The sequence below is a fragment of the Salmo salar genome, chromosome ssa01, assembly GCF_905237065.1.
Source record: "Salmo salar chromosome ssa01, Ssal_v3.1, whole genome shotgun sequence".
Taxonomy (NCBI): Eukaryota; Metazoa; Chordata; class Actinopteri; order Salmoniformes; family Salmonidae; genus Salmo; species Salmo salar.
Window position 1 is genome coordinate 71,458,379 of NC_059442.1, and position 26,645 is coordinate 71,485,023.

The 26,645-nt window shown below is 43.6% G+C and overlaps 1 protein-coding gene across 8 annotated transcripts in view; it reads left to right on the top strand.

The window, feature by feature from the left end:
• Window positions 1-26,645, top strand: part of LOC106607988 (girdin) — a 97,336-nt gene that overhangs the window by 57,825 nt on the left and 12,866 nt on the right. For 7 of the 8 annotated variants that reach the window (XR_001329355.2, XR_006770591.1, XM_014205542.2 and 4 more), the window contains exons 9-26: window positions 8,034-8,115; window positions 10,683-10,841; window positions 11,011-11,157; window positions 11,819-11,963; window positions 12,713-12,891; window positions 15,436-15,573; window positions 16,103-16,417; window positions 16,602-17,357; window positions 17,877-18,025; window positions 18,207-18,345; window positions 18,688-18,870; window positions 18,986-19,147; window positions 20,017-20,294; window positions 23,529-23,672; window positions 23,963-24,149; window positions 25,160-25,305; window positions 25,442-25,534; window positions 26,053-26,255. Coding sequence is in view for 6 of the 8 variants with exons in the window: in XM_014205542.2 (XP_014061017.1) it covers window positions 8,034-8,115; window positions 10,683-10,841; window positions 11,011-11,157; window positions 11,819-11,963; window positions 12,713-12,891; window positions 15,436-15,573; window positions 16,103-16,417; window positions 16,602-17,357; window positions 17,877-18,025; window positions 18,207-18,345; window positions 18,688-18,870; window positions 18,986-19,147; window positions 20,017-20,294; window positions 23,529-23,672; window positions 23,963-24,149; window positions 25,160-25,305; window positions 25,442-25,534; window positions 26,053-26,255 (3,605 nt within the window). In the remaining 2 variants the exon portion in view is untranslated. Of the gene's footprint in view, window positions 1-4,664; window positions 5,272-8,033; window positions 8,116-10,682; window positions 10,842-11,010; window positions 11,158-11,818; window positions 11,964-12,712; window positions 12,892-15,435; window positions 15,574-16,102; window positions 16,418-16,601; window positions 17,358-17,876; window positions 18,026-18,206; window positions 18,346-18,687; window positions 18,871-18,985; window positions 19,148-20,016; window positions 20,295-23,528; window positions 23,673-23,962; window positions 24,150-25,159; window positions 25,306-25,441; window positions 25,535-26,052; window positions 26,256-26,645 lie in introns of those variants that run through there. The other variant, XM_014205595.2, reaches the window with a different exon arrangement.

Here is a 26,645-nt window from a genome sequence, read left to right on the forward strand (position 1 = left end):
GGTGTAACGCTCATTCCTTCGACGATAACCGCAAACCCCTGGTGAGACAAAAGCGCGACTCGACAGTGAAGAGCACTTTTTTCCAGTCCTGTCTGGTCCAGCGACGGTGGGTTTGTGCCCGTAGGCAACGTTGTTGCCGGTGATGTCTGGTGAGGACCTGCCTTACAACAGGCCTACAAGCCCTCAGTCCAGCCTCTCTCAGCCTATTGCGGACAGTCTAAGCTCTGATGGAGGGATTGTGTGTTCTGGTGTAACTGGCGCAGATGTTGTCGCCATCCTGTGCAGGTGTTGTTACACGTGGTCTGCCACTGCGAGGACGATCAGCTGTCCGTCCTGTCTCCCTGTAGCGCTGTCTTAGGCGTCTCACAGTATGGACATTGCAATTTATTTCCCTAGCCACATCTGCAGTCCTCATGCCTCCTTGCAACATGCCTAAGGCACATTCACGCAGATGAGCAGGCACCCTGGGCATCTTTCTTTTGGTGTTTTCCAGAGTCAGTAGAAAGGCCTCTTTAGTGTCCTAAAGTTTTCATAACTGTGACCTTAATTGCCTACTGTCTGTAAGCTGTTAGTGTCACTTCTTGGTGACAGGGGGCAGTATTCAGAAATTCAGATGAATAACATGCCCAAATTAAACTGCCTGCTACTTGGGCCCAGAAGGTAGGATATGCATATTATTAGTAGATTTGGATAGAAAACACTATGCAGTTTCTAAAACTGTTTGAATGATGTCTGTGAGTATAACAGAACTCATATGGCAGGCAAAAACCTGAGAAAAAATCCAACCAGGAAGGGACTTGTTTTTCTATCTAATCCCTATTCAAACTACAGTGTCTGTAGGGTCATTTTGCACTTCCTAAGGCTTCCACTAGATGTCAACAGTCTTTAGAACCTTGTTTTATGCTTCTACTGTTATTGGGCAGAGAATAGGAGCTGACTCAAGCCTGGGACCAACGAGTTGTTTACTGTGCCAGCACGTAGGCGCGCCCTTCCTTTTTCCTCTGTAATGAATACGCTATTGTCCGGTTGGAATATTATCGAAGATTTATGGTAAAAAGACCCTAAGGGTTGATTGTAAACATCGTTTGACATAGGCGCTGTCCTAATATAATCTAATGTTATGCTTTCGCCGTAAAGCCTTTTTGAAATCGGACACTGTGGTTGGATTAAGGAGACTCTTATCTTTAAAATGGTGTATAATACTTGTATTTTTGAGAAATTTGAATTATGAGATTTTTGTTTTGAATTTGTCGCCCTGTTACTTCACTGGCTGTTGATAGTGTGTACCGCGGGTGGGACGCTAGTGTCACGGAGGTTAACGACCGTTCCACAGGTGCATGTTCATTAATAGTTTATGGATGGATCATTGAACCATGGGAAACAGTGTTTAAACACCTTTACAATGAAGATCTGTGAAGTTATTTGGATTTATACGAATGATCTTTGAAAGACAGGGTCCTGAAAAAGGGACGTTTCTTTTTTTGCTGAGTTTAGTTACTCCACAATACTAACCTAATTGACAGAGTGTAAAGGAAGTCTGTACAGAATAAAAATATTCCAAAACATGAATCATGTTTGCACTGAAGTAAATCTGCAAAAAATGTGGCAAAGAAATTAAATGTTTATCCTGAATACAAAGCGTTATGTTTTGTGGCAAATCCAACACACATCATTGAGTACCACTCTCTATATATTTTCAAGCATGGTGGTGGCTTCATGATGTTACGGGTATGCTTGTCATTGACAAGGACTAGGGAGTTTTTTGGGGGATAGAAAGAAATGGAATAGAGCTAAGCACAGGCAAAATCCTAGAGGAAAACCTGATTGTCTACTTTCCAACAGACACTGGGAGACAAATTCACCTTTCAGCAGGACAAACTAGAACACAAGGCCAATTATACACTGGAGTTGCTTACCAAGACGACATTGAATGCTCCTGAGTGGCCTAGTTACAGTTTGACCTAAATTGGCTTGAAAATGGCTGTCTAGAAATGATCAACTTGAAAGAGCTTGCAGGATTTTAAAAAGAATGTGCAAATAGTGTACAATCCCAAGTGTGCAAAGCTCTCATAGCTGTAATTGCTGCCTAAGGTGATTTTATGTAAATTAGATATTTCTGTGTTTCAGTACATTTTTAGTTCAGGCTGTAACACAACAAAATGTGGAATAAGTCAAGGGATATGAATACTTTTCTGAAGGCACTGCGTGTAATAGAATGAACAGTACCTGTCAAATAAATACAAATCAAACAAACCACATCCATCAATGGAAAGATCTTCAGCTCTTGTTTATTTCTGCGTGTCTGTAGAGTCACTCCCCATTCTGCACCATCATCCATCTCTGCTTTCCAGTCTTATAAAAGGCAGACTGTTGAATCTCCCTCCAATACCATGTACACATGGGCTAGGCAGTAGATATTTTCCTGACACTCCAGGAAAGCCGGGATGTGTTGGAGGGCTGTTAGGGCCTTTCAGTGGCTGGTGGCAGAACTTGTACAGACGGCTGGCGGTATCCACCCGCTTCTGGATCTCTTTCTCCCTGTGGTGCTTGGCCAGTAGCCCATCAATAGCCATTGGCCGTGGCCTTGGTCCAGGACGAACTCCTATCTTGTTGCCGGCCAGGGAGTAGCTTTCAGGGGCAGTGGTGGCGTGGCTGGCAGAGGTCTGCGCTGCTGGGGCTGGATCGTTCTCAGCAGGGAGGAGAGCAGAATGTCATGCATGTCCGTCCTCTCCTGAGATAGACAAATAATTACCTTAAGTGATGATAATCACACAGCTAAACTACGTGAGTGGCGAAGAGGTAACTGTGATCATGTCGCTATGCTGTTATTTTTTTGTGTTCAGTCACTAGATACATGGAGCTTTTTTACATTTGTCTTTTTGTAAACGTTTAACTTGCTTTATCATGTGTGTTAGTAATGTGCGGTTTGACTCAAGAGAAAACAATGCATTAAAAATGAAGTATGAGGACACTGCTTCAAATTAGTGGATTTGGGTATTTCAGCCACACCTGTTGCTGACAGGTGTATAAAATTGAGCACACAGCCATGTAATCTCCCTAGACAAACATTGGCAGTAGAATGGCCTGTACTGAAGAGCTCAGTGACTTTCAATGTGGCACCGTCATAGAATGCTACCTTTCCAACAAGTCAGTTTGTCACATTTCTGCATGCTAGAGCTGCCCCATAGCTACTGTGTTTGTTATTGTGAATTAGAAACGTCTAGGAGCAACAATGGCTAAGCCGCAAAGTTGTAGGCCACACAAGCTCACAGGACGGGGCCGCCGAGAGCTGAAGAACATCAAAATCTTCTGTCCTCGGTTGCAACACTCACTACAGAGTTCCAAACTGCCTCTGGAATCAATGTCAGCACAATAATTGTTTGTCGGGAGCTTCATGAAATGGGTTTCCGTGGCCAAGCAGCCGCACACAAGCCTAAGATCACTATGTGAAATGCCAAGCATCGGCTGGAGTGGTGTAAAGATCGCCGCCATTGGACTGTGGAGCAATGGAAACGCGTTCTCTGGAGTGATGAATCACACTTCACCATCTGGCAGTCCGACAGACGAATCTGGGATTGGCGGATGCCAGGAGAACGCTACATGCCCCAATGCTTAGTGAAAACTATACATTTAGGTGGAGGAGGAATAATGGTCTGGGGCTGTTTTTCATTGTTCGGGCTGGGGGGGGCAGATACTTTTGGGCATGTAGTATAGAATTTTTGTACAATTCATATGAAGCTACATGTATTTGTTTATCTGGCGTTAGTGCGTAAGCCTAGTCTTTAGGGCGTAAGTGTACGAGCACCAATACATGCCAATTACCAAATGCTTTTGGGAACTTGGGCAGAAATGGTTACATCGATCCACTGAGGCAAAAGCAGAGATGAAAGCACTTTACCGACGTCAACTAGATTTTAAGCATTCATTCTTTCGATGTATGACATTTTCTGGTGAGCAAGGGTTTATTTAGTCTTCTAGGGCAACAGGTAATGACAAGAAAAGCTGCATGTACTGTATCTGAATATTTACGGGTTGGGTGCGATTTGCGAATGAGTTATTTGCCATTCTGGGCATGTGAACAAACCGCTGACCCGCAAATCATGTGCGTGTGTGATATTGTGACTGTGTGTCAACCTGACCACGTCCTTGAAGTAGGACATTCGGTAATTAGCTTTGGCATCAAATACTATCGAAAGTACAGTTAAAGGATATTAAACATTCAGATCTGGATTGACAAGTAGGCTAAATCATGTGAAGTTACAACCTCTAGGGCTTAGTCTACACAAGTTGAATAAAGGATGCAAGTGTGTAAGCACCTCTTAACCATTGTGGTTGTGCATTCTTGCATATTATTGTTCAACGCGAGTGTAGACTAAGCCTGTAATGTATATGCTCCTATTCGTGTTAGTCACTAAATCTAAATATGACCTTGAGTGATTTAACATTTCCCCAATAGGAAGTCGTACCTTAAGCCAACACTTTTTTTCCCACTGGTATTTTCTGCTGGAGACAGGTGACTTGATGTCTGGGAATGGAAAACCTAGAGAAATTGAATATTAACAATAATTATGCATAACTTGCAAAGATATCCACACAGTAAATTATGTAGCCACATTTTATTAATGAAATTCATTTTGGATTAGTTATTTACCATAAGAGTAATTTACAGGTGTTGTCCACAGTGCTTTCAAAGGTAGCAGTGACTGGTTGGCTGTGTGTTTTTAGAAACAATCAAGTTTTTAATAGTTGGGAATTGAAAACGATTTATCTCAGTAATACTGTTAATAATGCGACCAGGTGTATCTCATCTGATTTGAGAATTGCCTACGATATCCATGTCTATTTTCTTTGGACCACACAATTCTATCTAGTGAGCGTACACACAACCTTTTAACGTATTTTACCAGGTCAAAAATAACATCACTTTTTCAAGGGAGACCTGGGCCCAGTTTCCCCGATAGCGGTGGAACTTAGGCTTTCAAGTGTTTTAAAAAAAATATATACAAAATTAAAAAAAAAAAAAAACATTTTTAACGATGCATCGTTCTTACATTGGCCAAAGATGTAACATGCGTTTCCCAAAACACCACGTAGCGTGAACGGTCTCTATGTGCGTCATTGCAGCATGATACTGATAGGATCGAAAAAAAGGCAGAACTGCTCTCGGTTTCAGCTTTCTCCATTCAAACCTTCCCTTAACATTATAATTATCTCACAATACTGATGACGGATCAGCTCCTAGAGAGACATTACCACCTACAGCTGCAAATTGTGAGGCGGCTTATTCTAATGCTTACCCAATAAAAATCATTGCGCACATGTTAGGATACACATCATGAAATATGAGACAAATTACAGACAGTAGCCTAGCTAGCCTACAAGTAGCAAAATATAACTCAATTGATTGCGCATTAAATGTAAATTGATAGGATTGAAATAGGCCTATAGCCTACTGTATTTATGTTTTAATGCAGTCATCTGTTTTCATTTGAAGCATGTTTTTATACGTCGCTTGTTTGTATCAATTGCAAGAACATTGGCAACTTTGTAGTCAACTTTGTTCTGAACTTATCAGCTGTCACAGAGAGACTGATAAACCATGTAATTCTGTTTAGCAGAGCTCTTCTGTGTATAAAGTGACGCGGGAGGGCAAAAAAAGCATCTAACGACGTACTTATATGGTCTACGAGTGGTCTGAGGCAGGCATTAGATTATGGTCGCTTTCAAGTGCAACGTTAATAACGATGGTTTAGGGAAACGGCTCGGAGATTTACCGACGCGCCTACAAAGGATCTAACGATTAGCTTAGCCTTAAAGACATGTGCCAGTACTTTGACGACTAAGAAAGTATTTTATAAACCTCCTGCATTGGGCTGGATGTTTAGTTCACACATGCACAATTACTGTCTAACTCAATTAGACACAAAATCCCTAGTTTGAAACTACTATTTTCTTGAAGCTGTGCCGCGCCATTTCCCCGCACGTGGGCCAGCCCCATAGCAATTTGAGTTCTAGCCAATGAGCTTCAACCCCTTGCATTTGAGTGACAGCTAGCAAGAGGCCTAACCAGCATTTGCCAATGAGCGCGAGAGAGACACTTTTCAGGGACCACTTTTGGCTCAGTAGTGCTACTTTCAGAACTACTGGCTAAAAAGTATACCGCCGTCCATCTGCGTGAATGTGTGGTGTGTCTCTCGAATGTTAATTTAACAATTTCCAGACCAATGAATAACAGAACAGTTATACTGTACCCCATATCAACCAACTAGCTTGTAGTGACAAGCCAACTTTGTCATTCAGTATTGCTGTAACGTTACTGTAGACTACTACTGTACCCCACCCACATCAGCCAGTAGTTAGTGATACAATAGCTAGTTGGCTACAAAGAAACAATTAATGACATCGACAGATGTATAAAATAGAATACTGGATATGCAATATCTCGCCATTTCCCAACCCAGAAAACAAAAAAGTATTTTTTTAGCGTATGTGCTAATATGCATCTACTGGTATAGTCTGGCCATCTTTGAATGCATCAACATTATTTTCTCAAACACTTCAGGGACTATTGTGATGGATTCAAAGACCACATTTGGAGTGAATCTGACTTTTAGTCCATGAGCAGATTTTCTTATGATTTTATTTTCAGCATTAGCGTTATATATTCCAAAAAGTAAATTAATTTTCCTTATTTTTTTTAAGATATCAATGCCAATCTTAACATTGTTCATCATGGTAATGTCTTTGACCCTAGAAGGTTTCAAGTTGATGGGCCATTGGGGAAGTGGATTTATAAAAGGATTTATATGGACACATAAAATCTGATTAACTGATTTAAAAAATAAAATACATATATTTATTATTATTATTTGTTTTTTAATCAGTTAATCAGATTTTATTAATCATATATATAAATAAATAAATAAATAAATAAAAATGTATCAATAACTCAGCCATCTCTTAACTCTTAACCAATCCCTTAAATTTTTCTCAAACTAAGTTAAGCGATGTGGTTGCAAAGCTATCGGTAATTTACCACAGTTACCGGATTCTTCAGTAATTTTGAGAATTAACAATCTATTGTAACTTTGGTAATTTATACTTAAATAACTTTTAAAACATGTATTCATATATAGTATTAATTTGTGTCCATATTTTCCATTAGTTTCTGGTAGATAGACTGCATATTTCAAGAGAGAAAAAGAATGAATGAAAAAAGCATCTAATCAATGATGGCATTATTTTCAATTAACTCTGCAACTTTTCCCGCTATTGACATTTTTCATAACTGCCACCAGTTTGACACCAAAACATTCACAACAAATACATATTGCCAGAGTAAAATAAATAAGTTTGTAAAATAACAAACATTCACTAAGTTGGTTTATATTTGTGTTTTACACCTTTATCATAATTAAATGATTTTCAAATAAATAATTTCCATATTTTACATAAATAATGCCACACAGAGGGACAGAAGTGCCACTAAATGTCTCAAATCCTTGAAAGATACCAAAATTCTGGTAGTTTACTGGTAAACGTTAAACGTTTCCAATAATATACCCTCCGTTTGCAACCCTAACCATGAGTCTACAAAACTAATTTGCTGTTATTTGGACTTGGTTAATGAAGTTTTTCAACAATTTTCCAAAATGGATGAAAATATATGCTGACAGACCTTATGGGTCCTTGAGGCAGATTTGTTCAGCATGATGAAGTACGCCTACATACCAAGTTTCAAGTCTCTAGGTCAAACAGACGGCAATATGAGGGTTTAAGTGAGACTGCTTATAACAGCGCCACCTATAGGCCAATCGGTGCCTTTCTTTTTGACCAAGTTACTCATGGCATCTAGTTTCTGTGCCAAATTAGAAAAATGGCCAAAAAATAATATTTATTCTAAGAATAACTGTGTGGGACAGTTATGGTCTTGTTTGTGTTTTAAAAAAAAAATGCGTACATGTGTGATTTAACATATTTTTCTTTCTTTTCCTTTCGCTCTCTGCCTCTTTCGCTCGCTCTCTCTCTTTCAGGGAGGAGAAGAGTGAGCAGCTGCTGGACTGTAGACAGGAGCTGGACAATATGGAGACTGAGAACAAGAGGATTCAGCAAGAGGTACTGGACAAAACAAACCTAGCTACTACAGCACAAAGAAATATAGAACAGATTTCCAACTCTGCATTAGAAAGATGAAACTAGCACAACATATAGTCCAACATAACACATTACCGTCCAACCCCAGAGCAGACTGAGACCTAGGTGTGGCACAGAATAGGTCAACACAGCTGAGTAATCACTGGGAGTTAATTACAGCTGATGTCAGAGCTCCCAGTCCACGTCACATTACACAATTTAGCATCAGCATGACTCCACTTAATAGACTAATACACACAGTCTGCCTTGGACCAACATGTCTCTTCTGATCTCCAGCTACACACTTTCACACAGAAACTACGCACTGACCATGCTGCTGAGCTATGCTAGGCATCAATCCAGATTTACAAGCCTGTCACACAGAGCTTGCCCGCCGACAACTGGACAAAAGCTCCACCTATAAGACATGTCACCTGTTGTGCCCTGACTGTTCTCAAGGTTATACCACACATCAAACCATCTCCACCTCCTATTTGACATTCTTAATCATGAGGTTAAGGCCCTTAACCAATTAGTGGCTGAGCTATCTATAGTTTGGCTATCTCCTTAGATGTAGGCAAAGATGTTCTTTTATTTATAGTCTTTGCTGTAAACATGATTTGCAGCGCTAGTAAGTAAGGGACCACAGCAACAGCATGGCAGAGGTGCTTGTGTGGGGTCATTTCAAATCCCCTTTCCAGAGAAGATTACTGGCTAATGACCCTATTGACTAAGAGGAGCTTTAGTCTGTGTGTGTGTGTGTGTGTGTGTGTGTGTGTGTGTGTGTGTGTGTGTGCGCGTGTCTACCTACTCAATCTATGGTGTGTTTGTTTACCAATATTAATTATGCCTTTTTCTGTAATGCATGTACATTGAGTGTATAAAACATTAGGAACACCTGCTCTTTCCATGACATAGCTTTCACCTGGTCAGTCTATGATCCCTTATTGATGTCACCTGTTAAATCCACTTCAATCAGTGTAGATGAAGGGGAGACAGGTTGCGTAAGGATTTTTAAGCCTTGAGACATGGATTGTGTATGTGTGCCTTTTAGAGGGTGAACGGGCAAGACAAAAGACTCAAGTGCCTTTGAATGGGGTATGGTAGTAGGTGCCAGGCGCATCGGTTTGCGTCAAGAACTGCAACGCTGCTGGGTTTTTCACGCTCAAAGGTTTCCCGTGTGTATCAAGAATGGTTCACCACCCAAAGGATATCCAGCCAATTTGACATAACTGTGGGAAGCATTGAGTCAACATGGGCCAGCATCCCTGTGGAACGCTTTCAACAAATCAAATGTCAAATGTATTTATATAGCCCTTCTTACATCAGCTGATATCTCAAAGTGCTGTACAGAAACCCAGCCTAAAACCCCAAACAGCAAGTAATGCAGGTGTAGAAGCACGGTGGCTAGGAAAAACTCCCTAGAAAGGCCAAAAACCTAGGAAGAAACCTAGAGAGGAACCAGGCTATGAGGGGTGGCCAGTCCTCTTCTGGCTGTGCCGGGTGGAGATTATAACAGCACATGGCCTAGATGTTCAAATGTTCATAAATGACCAGCATTGTCAAATAATAATAATCATAGTAGTTGTCGAGGGTGCAACAAGTCAGTAACACAAGAGTAAGTGTCAGTTGGCTTTTTCATAGCCGATCTTTGAGAGTATCTCTACCGCTCCTGCTGTCTCTAGAGAGTTGAAAACAGCAGGTCTGGGACAGGTAGCACATCCGGTGAATAGGTCAGGGTTCCAGCAGGTCTGGGACAACAGGTCTGGGACAGGTAGCACGTCTGGTGAACAGGTCTGGGACAGGTAGCACGTCTGGTGAACAGGTCAGGATTCCATAGCTGCAGGCAGAACAGTTGGAACTGGTGAACAGGTCAGGATTCCATAGCTGCAGGCAGAACAGTTGGAACTGGAGCAGCAGCACGGCCAGGTGAACTGGGGACAGCAAGGAGTCATCAAGCCAGGTAGTCCTGAGGCATGTTCCTAGGGCTCAGGTCCACCAAGAGAGGGAGAGAAAAAGAGAGAATTAGAGAGAGCATATTTAAATTCACACAGGACACCGGAAAAGACAAGAGAAATACTCCAGATGTGACAGACTGACCCTAGCCCCCCGACACACAAACTACTGCAGCATAAATACTGGAGGCTGAGACAGGAGGGGTCAGGAGACACTGTGGCCCCACCCGATGAAACCCCCGGACAGGGCCAAACAGGCAGGATATAACCCCACCCACTTTGCCAAAGCACAGCCTCCACACCACTGGAGGGATATCTCCAACCACCAACATACCATCCCGGGACAAGTATAGCCCACAGAGTTCTCCGCCACGGCACAGCCCAAGGGGGGGTGCCAACCCAGACAGGAAGACCACAACACATTGTAGAGTCTATTCCCCGGCGAATTGAGGCTGTTCTGAGGTCAAAGGGAGGCGCAACTCAATGTTAGGAAGGTGTTCTTAATGTTTTGTACACTCAGGGGAAATGAGTGTGAAAACAAATATCTTGTATGTGTGTGACACTGACATGAAGTGTTTTGTTTGTCACCTCCAGAGCATGCAGTTGTTGTCAGACGCACGTTCTGCCAGGGCCTATCGTGACGAGCTGGACGTTCTGAGAGAGAAGGCCATCAGAGTGGACAAGCTGGAAAGTGAAGTGGGACGCTACAAGGAGAGGCTCCATGACATTGAGTTCTACAAAGCTAGAGTGGAGGTATGCCCGAACAAATCAATAGCAGTTCAGCACCCAACAAGCTTGACGTGTCAATGAAGCATCCATTGGGTGTAACATAAATGTATTGACTTGTTTCCCCAATGTTTGTTGAATGTTGTGTATTAGAAGTGACAGGGCTGATGATGTTGCTCTCTGCTGGGCCCTACAGGAGCTGAAGGAGGACAACCAGGTTCTGCTGGAGACCAAGGCCATGCTTAAGGACCAGCTAGAAGGAACCAGGGCTCGCTCTGACAAACTCCACGAACTGGAGAAAGAGAGCCTGCAGCTCAAATCCAAGATCCACGACATGGAAATGGTGAGGGAAAGATTGAGAATGAAAGTCTGTGTTTTGTGTGGGATTAAAGTTAACAGACATACTGGTATGTTTGTATATTTTCTCTTTTTGGAACTATTTTGTAGGTTCTCCCTTCCTTTTTTTCCTTCATCCTGTTTGAACTGTTGCCATGCACCTGCAACAAGATTGCTCAGATGTGCGAGTGCCTTTTGAATCTCGTTCTCTCTCAATAAAATCCCATATGCTGTACTGAATAGGTTCTCACTGTAAAAGCCAATTTATGCTTGATCCTGAAATGTGATCCAGAGGCTCTGTCCGGAGGGTGTGATGCAATTGCGGAGGCTTGCGGAGGCCAAATCAAGCTACGTAACCGCGTTGTCGTGCGCCTTCCAGATTTTGTAACAAACCGGAGGGCTCCGTATAGCTCTGCGTTGACATGATTGGTTGACGATAGGTGGGGACGGTAGGTCCTGTATAAACACAAACTCACTTCCTTGACAACTTCCTTTACAACTGCTCCACAAAGCACAAGAAGTATGAATGCCCTGACTTCTACAGAGGCTGCATCGCAGTAAATGCTGTACTGTCAATGCAAACGCTGGAATTACCTTAAATCGGCTTTAAGGTTTAGTAAACTGTATAGCCATCCTGACAGTACGTTGTGTGTTTGTCTGTGCATCAGGAGCGGGACATGGACAGGAAGCGTATCGAGGAGCTGCTAGAGGAGAACCTGGTGCTAGAAATGGCCCAGAAACAGAGCATGGACGAGTCTCTCCACCTGGGCTGGGAGCTGGAGCAGCTCTCCAAGACCCCTGATCTGACAGAGGGTGAGCAGCAATAGGCCTACTGGGGCTCTGGCTTCAACCCCGGCCCCGGCCCACCATATACACACACACACACAACAGTTTGGATAGGGTTTATTTACACATGATTCGCTCCTGTAATTAATATTTAATGAATCCGAGACCCAGATTAGCAACGGGCCTGGATTTGGAATAATGTTTAACTGGTCTTGGATCAGGATCAACCCTGTGTGTTTCCTCAGTAACTACAGTACTGATATAGATCTACATTTAGGGATGTCCCATACTTCCTCTTCCCATTGGGAAGTTCCCCAACACTACAACAGTACCTTTTTAGCATATCAAATTGTATTGGTCACATACACGTGTTTAGCAGATGTTATTGCGGGTGCAGCGAAATGTTTGTGCTTCTAGTTCCAACAGTGCAGCAATATCTAACAAGTAATATCTAACAATTTCACAACATATACACACAAATCAAAAATCTAAGTAAAGAAATGGAATTAAGAATATATAAATATATGGACGAGCAATGTCATAGTGGCATAGACTACGATACAGTAGAATAGTGTAGAATACAGTATATACATATGAGATCAGTAATGCAAGAGATGTAAACATTGTTAAAGTGACTAGTGTTCCATTTATTAAAGTGGCCAATGATTTCAAGTCTGTGTATATAGGAAGCAGCCTCTCTGTGCTAGTGATGGCTGTTTTCAGTCTCTCGGTGCAGTATGTTGTGTGTTTAACATAGAGTTGGTTTCATTGTGCAGTGCCTCAGAAGTCTCTGGGCCACGAGGTGAATGAGCTGACGTCCAGCCGCCTGCTGAAGCTGGAGAAGGAGAACCAGGCCCTGCTGAAAACCGTGGAGGAGCTGAGGGGCTCTGCCAGCGAGGACGCCCCTGCACACTACCTCAAGGCCAACAAGGAGAACCAGAGGCTCACCCAGAGGGTCAATAGAGCTTTTACACTTGTCCCATACGTCTTCACACTTGCTGCCTAAACATGGGCCCTCATCTGCCCATCAATCATCTGCCCACTCCACATTGGCTCCTTATTGCATCAACAACATAACAATGGCTGCCTGCTCTGTAACCCTACAGTACACTAGCATCTTTCTCCAGCCCCCTATATTTCACCCCAGGACTTGGCTTTCAGGATTCATAGATCCATGAAAACAGAGGGAGTTGAAAGAACTTAGTAAATCCTGAAGTCCATTTCCTATTATTTCTCAGACTTGACACTTGAAGGTTTCTCCAAGCTAACTCTCTCAGCTATTTTCAGACACTTAAACCTCTTGAAAGGCTGGTCCCGTATGCGGGATCAACATCCAGCGAAAAATCAGAGCGCCATATTCATAACCTAACCATAACCAAATGTAATAAAAAAAAATTCTCAAACATAGGACTATTTTACACCGTTTTATAGATACACTTCTCCTGAATCGAACCACGTTGTCCGATTTCAAAAAGGCTTTACAGCGAAAGCAAAACATTACATTATGTTAGGAGAGTACATCATCAAAATAGCCACACCGCCATTTTCCGACCAACCACATGCATCACAAATAACTAAAAAACAGCTAAATGAAGCACTAACCTTTGACAATCTTCATCAGATGACACTGCTAGGACATCATGTTACACAATACATGCATTCTTTTGTTCGATAAAGTTCATATTTATATATAAAAACAGCATTTTATATCGGCGCGTGACGTTCAGAAAATATTTTCCCTCAAATGCATCCGGTGAGTCAGCGCTACAATTTACTAAATTACTATTCGAAAACATTTTAAAAATGTAATATTGTCATTCAAAGAATTATAGCTTAACATCTCATGAATGCAACCGCATTGCCAGATTTAAAAAGAACTTTACTGGGAAATCACACTTTGCAATAAAAGGGGATGCTATGCTCAGAAAAATAGGCTAGGCGATACAGGTTAGCGCCATCTTGGAACCATCTAAAATCAAATATACTCTTGTAAATATTCCCTTACCTTTGATTATCTTCATCAGAAGGCACTTCCAGGAATCCCAGGTCCACAACAAATGTAGTTTTGTTCGAAAAAGTGAATAATTTATGTCCCAATAGCTTCTTCTTGTTAGCGCGTTCCGAAGGCTACTCATAATGTACTGTAGCGCGCGGGACTTGTCGTCACGAATGTGCAAAAAAATATATATTTAAGTTCGTTCAAACATGTCAAACGTTGTATAACATAAATCTTTAGGGCCTTTTTCAACCAGAGCTTCAATAATATTCAAGGGGGACGATTGCATTGTCTTACTAAACGTTTCGAAAGGGGAGGGTAGCCATGGGCGCCCGCGTCATAGTAGTAATGGCCCTCCCCCTGTGACCAACTTCCAAAGCCTCTCTTTCGGTCAGTTTGTACCATAGAAGACTCAAACCACTTTGTAAAGACTGTTGACATCTAGTGGAAGCCTTAGGAAGTGCTCAATAAATCCTAACTCACGGTGATTTTTATAGGCAAAGTGCTGAAAGTGAGTCCACAAATCAGATTTCCACTTCCTGTTAGGATCTGTCTCGGGGTTTTGACTGGCATATGAGTTCTGTTATACTCAGACACCATTCAAACAGTTTTAGAAACTTTAGAGTGTTTTCTATCCAAATCTACTAATTATATGCATATCCTAGCTTCTGAGTTTGAGTAGGAGGCCATTTAAAATGGGCACGTATTTTTTTCAAAATTCGCTATAGCGCCCCCTATCCTTAAGGAGCTATAAGAGGTTAAGCCTTCTCTGTGCACTCCACATAAAATGCATGAAATGTGCATTTCTCAGGCGAAACAGAGTTAGGCAACAGCACTCTGTCTGTAAAAGAGCCCATTTAAAAGTGAATCCAAGCAGGAGCAATAAGAAGGCAATTTTGAGTTAAGCTGCTTTGACATAGTGAAGTGCTTGTGAGTATATATCTATGATATGGTTAGTAATAGTCCGCCTGCTTTTTGAAGAATGGTGTGTGTGTGTATACACAGTGCGCTTGTAGTTGCTGTTGGTGCCACAGTGTTTGTGCGTCATGCGGTGAGCAGAAAGGGCAGAGGGAGAGAACAGACTGAGAATGAAGCGGCTGCAGTGAAAAGCTTTTATTTGTAGATAATTCAGCCCTTCCCTTTGTAGAGGGTGTGAGTGACATGAGTGGTAATTACCTAGTGCAGTCTGACAGAGCATCCTCCGGAGGGGAGAGGAGACAACAGAGATTGGAGCCGGTGTTCATGGGAAGGGCGATATGGAGTGGGCTTACGCATGTCTTTAATATAGGACATGCATCACAACACGGAGCCACTGTAATTAGAGAAATATAAATGTCTGTGTATCATAGTCAATTCAGTTTTATTTTGGCAAATCAGGAAATTAAATTGAGAATTTCATTGACCGGATTACAATGTAATGATGTTGTACTGCATAGTGTCATTGTCTGTGATCTAAGTGACTGGGTACCATGGTAACAGTGCGTCCTCTGTGTGTGCCTGCAGCTGGTGCAGCTGGAGAGTGAGCTGAACACAGGCAGGGAGAGTCTGTGCAGTGCAGAGAGCCTCAGCACCGACCTGATGAAGGAGAAGGCTCTGTTGGAGAAAACCCTGGAGACACTGAGAGAGAACGCAGATAGACAGGTACACACAAACACACAGGCATGCATGTCCATGCTCAAGACACAAACAGCCTTTCATTTTAGGCGGGTCAAAGGACTGTTTTGACCTTGTTCTGGTCTTGTTCCAAGAAACTCAAAACGACATTACTACTTAATCATTATGGATCTGGATTGAGTTTTCTTAGAAGAGTGTAGTCTTTGTGCTTGCATTCTCCCAGTGAGTTTGAAGAGCTCTGTGTGGCTTGGGGGGGTAATGAAAGCCGACAGAATCTAATGAGGCCCCAGACACAGGGAGTTTAGATTGATGAGGTTTACAGTAGAAGAACAGATCTCTGGTGAACATACACTACAGGGTTCAGAGCTAGGGCCAGGAACTTTTCATGACTACTCGACCTGATTAGGACAAATTCAGGACCCTGGGGTATTATAAGAGCAAAGAGTCTTTCATGGTCAGATAATCTCTGGGGCTCTGTTCATATTAACACCATACTGAAGCATGACTCGAGTTGAAGCTGTCCCATAGCGCCACTCAGACGTCCTCTATGTTCCAGGTGAAAGGCCTGGAGCAGGAGAACGAGCATCTGACCCAGACCGTCTCGTCGCTGAGGCAGCGCTCCCAGGTGGGCGCTGAGGCGCGGGTCAAAGACGTGGAGAAGGAGAACCGCGTGCTGCACGAGTCCATCCGGGAGACCAGCTCCAAGCTCAACAAGCTGGAGTTTGAGCGCAAACAGCTGCGTAAGGACCTGGAGATGTACAAGGAGAAGGGCGAGAGGGCTGAGGAGCTGGAGGTGGAGGCGCAGCGGCTGGAGAGGGAGAACGAGGCCCTGCAGAAACGAGTAGCCAGTCTGGGCATCACCTGTGACAAGGTCGGCCCCTGCGTGCATTGGTGGCTGTAAACTTCACTTATAGTTGTCGGTATACCTGGTGTCTATTGTGTGCCAAATGAGTCACTTATTTGTTGTGCAGCTCCTATTGTATAAAGTAGATGGGAGTTTGAATGAGGAAAAGTGCTTTGTTGATAAATGTTCCCATATTCTCCCAAATCCTCAGGTGGTGTCTCTGGAGAAGGAGAACTCCGAGCTGGAGGCAGAGGGCCGTCGTTTAAAGAAGATGGTGGACGGCCTGCGGAGCACATCCTTCCAGCTGGAGGCCCTGGAGAAGGAGAACTCCCAGCTGGACGAGGAGAACCTGGAGCTTCGCAGGACTGTTGAGGTGCTCCGCTCGGCTGGGAACAAGGCGGCTCAGCTGGAGCTGGAGAACCTTGAGCTGGAGAGTGAGAGGAGCCAGCTGAGAAGGAGCCTGGAGCTGCTCAAGGCCTCCTCCAAGAAAACTGAGAGGCTTGAGGTGAGCAACCAGGGCCTGGATACGGAAAACCAGCGGCTGCAGAAGGCCTTGGACAACAGCAGCCGCAAGATGCAGCAGCTGGAGGGGGAGCTGCAGGACATAGAGCAGGAGAACCAGAGCCTGCAGAGGAGCCTGGAGGAACTGAAGATCTCCAGCAAACGTCTGGAGCAGCTGGAGCAGGAGAATAAGACTTTGGAGCAAGAGAGCTCTCAGCTGGAGAAGGACAAGAAGCACCTGGAGAAGGACAACAAGAGGCTGAGACAGCAGGCGGAGATCAGGGACTCCAAGATGGACGAGGACAACCTGAGGATCAGCCACCTGGAGAAGGACAACCGCTTGCTGGGCAAGGAGATGACCTCCTTCAAGGACTCCTGCAACCGCCTCAAAGATTTGGAGAAGGAGAACAAGGAGCTGGTCAAACAGGCCACCATTGATAAGAAGACCCTGGTCACTCTGCGAGAGGTAATGATGTAGCGACTACCTTAGAGATGCATGTTGTAATGTTAGTGTATATATGGGAGTTTGAATGACTGGATTGTAATGGTAATGCATGGGGTGAATGCCCACAAGTCTTCAAATGTACATTTTAGAATATTGATTTAAAGGAAAACTATTTTGGTATTTGTTTGTTTCATTAGTCCATTGTTGATATAGTCCCAAAATGTTTTGCATGTCAGCAATCAAGTTTTCAAGATATATGCAAAATGCATCATGCTGGCTGTATTTCTGTGTTTTGAAAGTAAAATATTTTGAAAACTTAATTCCTGACATTTTGGGACTAACCTTTAATTTCAGCTATAATCATTGCACCTGCGTTATGCAAGAAGTAATAAAACCAGAGCACTATGCCAACACTTTTTCTTAAACTTGGAACTCAACTATGTTCCATTAAGTACATTAAGATTGGATTATTCATTAATAAAGGATTAAATTCTAGGGATTATGAATGTAGGGTGACTGGATTGGTGTTTGACGTTTCAGGAACTGGTGAGTGAGAAACTGCGGACTCAGCAGATGAACAATGACCTGGAGAAACTGACACACGAGCTGGAGAAGATGGGCCTCAACAAGGAGAGGCTGCTCAACAAGCAGAGGCTGCTGCAGGACGAGCAGAGCTCTGACGACGACAGGTAATATACACACAAACCATTATGCTGCTGCTTAAAGGTACCCATCCCCCCCATAAATAATTGTGACCACATCAGTTAAGGTTCATAGTAGACACTGCCAACAATACAGTGTCAAGACATTGAATTTTATCCAGGAAAGATCCTTGGTCTTTTAATGATTGTGAATGTCCATTATGTGCAGGTATAAGCTGCTGGAGTTCAAGCTAGAGTCCACTCTCAAATCTACTCTGGAGATCAAGGAGGAGAAGATAGCAGCCTTGGAGGCCAGACTACAGGAGTCCTCCAACCTCAACCAACAACTGCGCCAGGAGCTCAAAACTGTGAGTCCTAAACAATATAGAATAGCAGCCCAATGAACATCTGTACAAAAAACATTATCCCAGAGAGGTCCTGTGTTATGCTTCTTTAACGCGTGACTCAGAGAAACGCTCAAATGCTTCTGAGGCAATTCATAATTTATTCATTCCTTTTCCATTGTGTTATCTATTTATGAGGCACCAGGAGCCTAGAAAACCCAGAGAATAGTTTCCGCAGCACATGTTTAACTCTGTGACGAAAACTAGAACCCTTGCCGCTGGGTTGCCAGAACAGAGATGGAACTTATTAGCATGGGCATATTTTGGGGGATGGAGGTTTAACCCATTCACCTTTGACCTCTCCAGGTGAAGAAGAACTACGAGGCCCTGCGACAGAGGGAGGAGGAGGAGAGGATGGTGCAGAGCTCGCCCCCCAGAAGAGGGGACAGGGAGGACTCTCAGGCGGTCAACAGGTGGGAGAAGGAGAGCCACGAGACCACCCGGGAACTGCTCAAGGTCAAAGACCGCCTCATTGAGGTGGAGAGAAACGTAAGTAAACTCAATCTAATCAACAAGTCAAAATAGCCATCTTCTATATGTGAAGGGCCTCTGTATATAATTAATGCATGCCTTAATCTTGTGTGTGTGTGTCTGTCATTTTCAGAATGCCACCCTACAGGCAGAGAAGCAGGCCCTGCATACCAACCTGAAGCAGCTGGAGACCCAGAGCAATAACCTGCAGGCTCAGATTCTGGCTCTACAGAGACAGACTGCATCTCTACAGGAGAACAACACCACCCTACAGACCCAGAATGCCAAACTACAAGTAAGGGAAAGGGGGATACCTAGTCAGTTGTACAACTGAATGCATTCAACTGAAATGTGTCTTCCGCATTTAACCCAACCCCTCTGAATCAGAGAGGTGCGGGGGGCTGCCATAATCGACATCCACGTTTTCGGCGCCCGGGGATCAGTGGGTTAACTGCCTTCTCGGGCAGAATGACAGATTTTTACCTTGTCAGCTTGGGGCTTAGATCCAGCAACCTTTCGGTTACTGTCCCAACGCTCTAACCACTAAGCCCTGGTTCCCACTGTTGCTCCTTTACTGCTGTGCTCTGCACCCTATACGCTGGCCTTGTCTACACTGCAGTGATAGCCTATATTGTAGTTTAAACCCTACCCAAGCTCTGTCTCTCCACTGCCACGTGGCTAGAGAGAATTCCCCTCTCATAAGCCACATCTATTTTGATGTATTTTATGGCAGCGGTTCAACAAAATCTTGGGTCGTAAAATCTACATCTGAACAGGATTCGGCTGCATTCTGCTGCATGTCAAATCTAACTTTGAACATGTCTGTGCTTGGGAATTTGTACTTTCAAAAAACATTTGACCACTGATGTTTATCCAAATAAGACAAGGACGTGTGAAGTCTCAACGTCACTGTTTACTGGATGGACAGGCTGTCTGTGTACACAGTGCCCCCTATTGCTCAGAACCGACACCTACACCTATTCAAATTGTTTTGAGGTTATCGCCCTGTTTTTTTTTCTTCACATAACTGGAGAATCTAATCCAATGCAATGCCTAGAAGGACATGACACAAGCCTTGAAAAAACAGATATAGTTAAGGGTATTTCTGAGTTACTGAGTTCAGACGGCACAGATGTCCAATCAGATTTCTTGTTTCCCCTTTAGGTGGAGAACTCCACCCTGAACTCCCAGAGCGGCACTCTCATGGCCCAGAATGCCCAGCTTGCGACACAGCAGTCCAGCACGGAGAATGAAAAGGAGGGTGCGGTGAGGGAGAGGGAGGACTTGAGGTCCACCTATGAGATGCTACTGAGGGACCATGAGAAGTTGGCTGCCCTGCATGAGAGGCAGGCCTCGGAGTATGAGGGCCTCATTGGCAAACACGGAGGCCTGAAAAGTGCCCACAAGAGCCTGGAATCACAGCACAGAGACCTGGAGGACAGGTGGGGTTTCAACTGGTGCTGTTATGTGCCTACAGCATACTCCAGCTCAGCTGGCATCGATCACACACTTAACCTCTTGGGGCTAGGTGGGACGCTAGCGTGCCACCTGTGGTGCACTCCATCAACAGCAGGTGCATTTCAAGAGCGGCAAATTTGAATCCAAATAAATGTCAAAATTCAAATTTTTCAAAAATACAACTATGTTACACCATTTGAAAGATAAACATCTCCTTAATCTAACCACGTTTTACGATTTCAAAAAGGTTTTACGGCGTAAAGCATAAATTTAGAGTATGTTAGGACAGTACATTTACAAGAGTTGTGTGTAATGTTTTGTCAAGTCAAAGACAGGGTCACCAAAACCATAAAACCAGCTAAAATGATACACTAACCTTTTACAATCTCCATCAGATGACACTCCTAGGACATTATGTTAGACAATGCATGCATTTTTAGTTCTATCAAGTTCATATTTATATACAAAAACAGCGTTTTACTATGGCATTGATGTTGAGGAAATCGTTTCCCTCCAATAACCGGCAGTCAAGTCAGCGTCACAAATTAAATAATTAAAATTAGAAAACATTGGTAAAATATTATATTGTCATTTAAAGAATTATAGATTTACATCTTTTGAACGCAATCAACTTGCCAGATTTAAAAATAACCTTACTGGGAAATCACACTTTGCAATAATCTGAGCACTGTGCCCAGAAAAATACGCGTTGCGATACAGACTAGACGTCATGTTGGGGAGATCTAAAATCGAAAATACTATGTAAATAATCCATTACCTTTGATTCTCTTCATCAGATGTCACTTCCAGGTATCACAGGTCCATAACGAATGTAGTTTTGTTCAAAAAAGCTCATCATTTATGTCCAAAAATCTCCGTCTCGTTAGCACATGATGTAAGCCAGCCGGACTTCTCGTCATGAACGAGGGGAAAAAATATATTTCCGTTCGTTCAAACATGTCAAACGTTGTATAGCATAAATCATTAGGGCCTTTTTAACCAGAACATGAATAATATTCAAGGTGGACGAATGCATAGCCTTTTATAACGTATTGGAACGAGGGTACCCAACATGAAGTAGCGCGCCAGGTGTCTAATGGGACATCACCGTTCCATGGCTCTTGTTCGGTCAGATCTCCCTCCAGAAGACTCAAAACACTTTGTAAAGGCTGGTGACATCTAGTGGAAGCAATAGGAAGTGCCAAAATATTCCTAAACCCCTGTGTTTTTCAATGGGAGAGGTTTAAAGTCAATACAACACATCAGGTATCCACTTCCTGTCAGAAAATGTCTCAGGGTTTTGCCTGCCAAATGAGTTCTGTTATACTCACAGACACCATTCAAACAGTTTTGGAAACTTTAGAGTGTTTTCTATCCATATATAATAAGTATATGCATATTCTAGTTACTGGGTAGGATTAGTAACCAGATTAAATCGGGTACATTTTTTTTATCCAGACGTGCAAATGCTGCCCCCTAGACCCAACAGGTTAACCACACATGGCCAAATACACATACATGACAGTCTTAGTATGCACTCAGTTCCACTCTACCATTACACAGTGCTCAAGTCAGAGACACATACAGTTGAAATCAGAAGTTTACATACACCTTAGCCAAATACATTCAGTTTTTCACAATTCCTGACATTTCATCCTAATAAAAATTCCCTGTCTTAGGTCAGTTAGGATCATCACTTTATTTTAAGAATGTAAAATGTCAGAATAATAGTAAAGTGATTTATTTCAGCTTTTATTTCTTTCATCACGTTCCCAGTGGGTCAGAAGTTTACATGCACTCAATTAGTATTTGGTAGCGTTGCCTTTAAATTGTTAAACTTGGGTCAAATGTTTTGGGTAGCCTTCCACAAGCTTCCCACAATAAGTTGGGTGAATATTGGCCCATGCCTCCTGACAGAGCTGGTGTAACTGAGTCAGGTTTGTAGGCCTCCTTGCTCGCATGCACTTTTTCAGTTCTGCCCACAAATTTTCTATAGGATTGAGGTCAGGGCTTTGTGATGGCCACTCCAATACCTTGACTTTGTTGTCCTTAAGCCATTTTGCCACACCTTTGGAAGTATGCTTGGGGTCATTGTCCATTTGGAAGACCCTTTTGCGACCAAGCTTTAACTTCCTGACTGAAGTCTTGAGATGTTGCTTCAATATATCCACATCATTTCCCTCCCTCATTATGCCATCTATTTTGTGAAGTGCACCAGTCCCTCCTGCAGCAAAGCACCCCACAACATGATGCTGCCACCCCCGTGCTTCACAGTTGGGATGGTGTTCTTTGGCTTGCAAGCCTCCCCCTTTTTTCTCCAAACATAACAATGGTCATTATGGCCAAACAGTTCTATTTTTGTTTCATCAGACCACAGGACATTTCTCCAAAAAGTACAATCTCTGTCCCCATGTGCAGTTGCAAACCGTAGTCTGGCTTTTTTATGGCGGTTTTGGAGCAGTGGCTTCTTCCTTGCTGAGCGGCCTTTCAGGTTATGTCGATATAGGACTCGTTTTACTGTGGATATAGATACTTTTGTACTGGTTTCCTCCAGCATTTTCACAAGGTCCTTTGCTGCTGTTCTGGGAATGATTTGCACTTTTCGCACCAAAGTACGTTCATCTCTAGGAGACAGAACGTGTCTCCTTCCTGAGCGGTATGACGGCTGCGTGGTCCCATGGTGTTTATACTTGCATACTATTGTTTGTACAGATGAATGTGGTACCTTCAGGCGTTTGGAAATTGCTCCCAAGGATGAACCAGACTTGTGGAGGTCTAAAAAAAAAAAAAATTCTGAGGTCTTGGCTGATTTCTTTTGATTTTCCCATGATGTCAAGCAAAGAGGCACTGAGTTTGAAGGTAGGCCTTGAAATACATCCACAGGTACACCTCCAATTGACTCAAATTATGTCAATTAGCCTATCAGAAGCTTCTAAAGCCACAGTCAATTTTAATGTATGTAAACGTCTGACCCACTGGAATTGTGTTACAGTGAAGGATAAGTGAATAATCTCTGTAAACATTTGTTGGAAAAATTACGTGTCATGCACAAAGATGTCCTAACTGACTTGCCAAAACTATAGTTTGTTAACAAGAAATTTGTGGAGTGGTTGAAAAGCGAGTTTTAATGACTCCAACCTAAGTGTATGTAAACTTCCCACTTCAACTGTATATACACACACAGCTGCCATCCACTAACCGGTGGTAATGTGTTGCAGGTATAATCAGCTGCTGAGGCAGAAGGATCAGCTGGAGGAGCTGGAGAAACAGCTGAAGGCAGAGCAGGAGAAGATGCTGTCTGAAAACAAGAGCCACGAGGCCACGGCTATAGACTACTACAAACTGAAGGAGGAGAATGAAAGGTGAGTGTTTCAGGGTTAAACTGAGGTCTGTGTGTGTTTGTATGAGAGAGGGGGGAGGAGGAGGGGAGTTTGCCCTGAGGGTTACTTTGAGGTGCAAGGGAACATCCTTAAGCTGTCAATCCAGGTACAGAGAAATCTGTGCAACAAGGTTTTTAGAGAGAGCGGGGGAAATAAAGTTTGCATGTTTTTAGTGGCAATATGCAGACATTTTAAGTGGTTGCAATTAGAGAACTAACAGGGGGCTATGAGTAAAGAATGTGCTGTTTAAAACACATGACGTCTGTGTGTAGGCTGAACATGGCACACCGCCAGCTGGTGAAGGATAATGAGGGCCTGCAGGTTGACCATAAGAACCTGAAGAGCCAGATGAACAGTGCCAAGCTGGAACAGACCCGCCTGGAGGCAGATTTCTCCAAACTCAAAGAGCAGTACCAGCAGCTGGACATCACCTCCACCAAGCTCACCAACCAGTGTGAGGTACAGTTACACACCCCTCAGTCCCCCTTCACTCCCTCCCACTCACTAACCAGTGTGAGGTACAGTTACACACCCCTCAGTCCCCCTTCACTCCCTCCCACTCATTAACCAGTGTGAGGTACAGTTACACACCCCTCAGTCCCCCTTCACTCCCTCCCACTCATTAACCAGTGTGAGGTACAGTTACACACCCCTCAGTCCCCCTTCACTCCCTCCCACTCACTAACCAGTGTGAGGTACAGTTACACACCCCTCAGTCCCCCTTCACTCCCTCCCACTCATTAACCAGTGTGAGGTACAGTTACACACCCCTCAGTCCCCCTTTACTCCCTCCCACTCATTAACCAGTGTGAGGTACAGTTACACACCCCTCAGTCCCCCTTCACTCCCTCCCACTCACTAACCAGTGTGAGGTACAGTTACACACCCCTCAGTCCCCCTTCACTCCCTCCCACTCACTAACCAGTGTGAGGTACAGTTACACACCCCTCAGTCCCCCTTTACTCCCTCCCACTCATTAACCAGTGTGAGGTACAGTTACACACCCCTCAGTCCCCCTTTACTCCCTCCCACTCACTAACCAGTGTGAGGTACAGTTACACACCCCTCAGTCCCCCTTCACTCCCTCCCACTCATTAACCAGTGTGAGGTACTACAGTATCTGTACCCCCTACCCATAGACCAACCACTAGATTATCATTTTCATGTTCCACATATTTCCAAACTATCACAGCTAACTCTTGGTAAATGTAGTCCTATGTTATGTAAGTGTTCAAAGCCGATATGTGGCCTCGGTCCAGACATAACTATGTTTGCCTGACATCTGTCTGTTGGAAAGGAAGGCTGATAGATGGTTTCTCAGTACCATGCTCTTTAAGGCTTAACAAGTGTCTGACCTGTATTCACCCACTGTGAAGGGAAGGCACAGCCCACGTGTAATATATACAACCATGTGAAAGCAACTTGGACACCAACCACTTTGCTCAAATAGTCTATTTCTCTCTCCCTAGTTGCTGAGTCAGTTGAAGGGGAACCTGGAGGAGGAGAACCGCCACCTGCTGGACCAGATACAGACCCTGATGCTGCAGAACCGCACCCTGCTAGAACAGACCATGGAGAGCAAGGACCTGTTCCACGTAGAACAGAGACAGTACATGTGAGAGATGACCCCACTATTACATTTTGTAACCAGTGTTCAAGTTATCATTTCAATAAGAGAGATGTCTGTTTCTTGGCTATGTAGCTAGATGTCATTTGTTCCTGTGCCTAACTGGTCTTTCCCTCCTTCACAGTGACAAGCTGAATGAGTTGAGGAGACAGAAGGAGAAGCTGGAAGAGAAGATCATGGACCAGTACAAGTTTTATGACCCCTCTCCTCCACGGAGGTAAGTAGCTAGGAGGAGCCCACTGCTATCATTGTGGTTGGTGCTTTGACCATATCAGCCTCTGTCGTAGTAAACAGCTGACGGAGACAAAGCTGATATCCCCCACATGAAAATGAAATGTATAACTGCAGTAGATTGCTGCAGTTGTCTGGTTATGGTTAATTCCATTGCATAACTAACTGCCCTGAATCGTATGTGCCTAACCATTCAGTTCTGATTCATTTCCATGCCTGACTAAATGCATATGGTTTATGTCTGAACCTAACCAACTCCTGCATATGGTTCAAATTCACCAAGAAGCTCTGGTTCATCTTTATGCTTAACCAACATCATCATAGCTGACTCTCGGGAATTGGGAGGTTGTGGTATACAAGAACACCCCGGATGCTGGTTCAGTAAGGCACAAAATGGGAATACATCCATTAATTTATAACGTTTTCCGCTCTTTTGTGCCTACTGAACACTACCCAGAGTCAAATAATTTACCCTAAATTACAAATCTCTCTCTCTCATCTCAGACGAGGGAATTGGATCACCCTGAAGATGATGAAGCTGATCAAGCCGAGGAGTCTGGAGCGGATGCGTTCCCTGACGCTGACTCCCACGCGCTCCGAGTCCAGCGAGGGCTTCCTGGGGCTTCCTCTGGACAGCCAGGACTCCTCCTCCGTAGGCTCTGGCTCCAACTCCCTGGACGACACGCTGACACAAAAGAGGAACAGCAGTGAGTAGACACTCTCTGACCTGCATGGAAAAACACCCTACTGATCAAATCAAGCCTCATTTGAAGTGCATTAAAACACATCGATATACTTTACGGTAAAATAGACACAATAGAAGGAAGTAATAGACCTATATTTTGCAAGAGAGTCCGCTCCAGACCAGAAAAGAGTCTAGGACAAGATCTTCCTCTCACTCAATATGTCCCTTCCTCTGATCAGAAGGACTAACAGACAGGAAGAAGGACTAGATCACATATTAGCTAAATAAGTTAATAAATACATGTGGTTTAAACACAGGAAATGCATGGTCAGACAGAGGCAGATACATGCAGACACTGGTAATATGATGCACGCAGACAGAGAAACCGAAGTACACTGGGTCAGACAGAAAA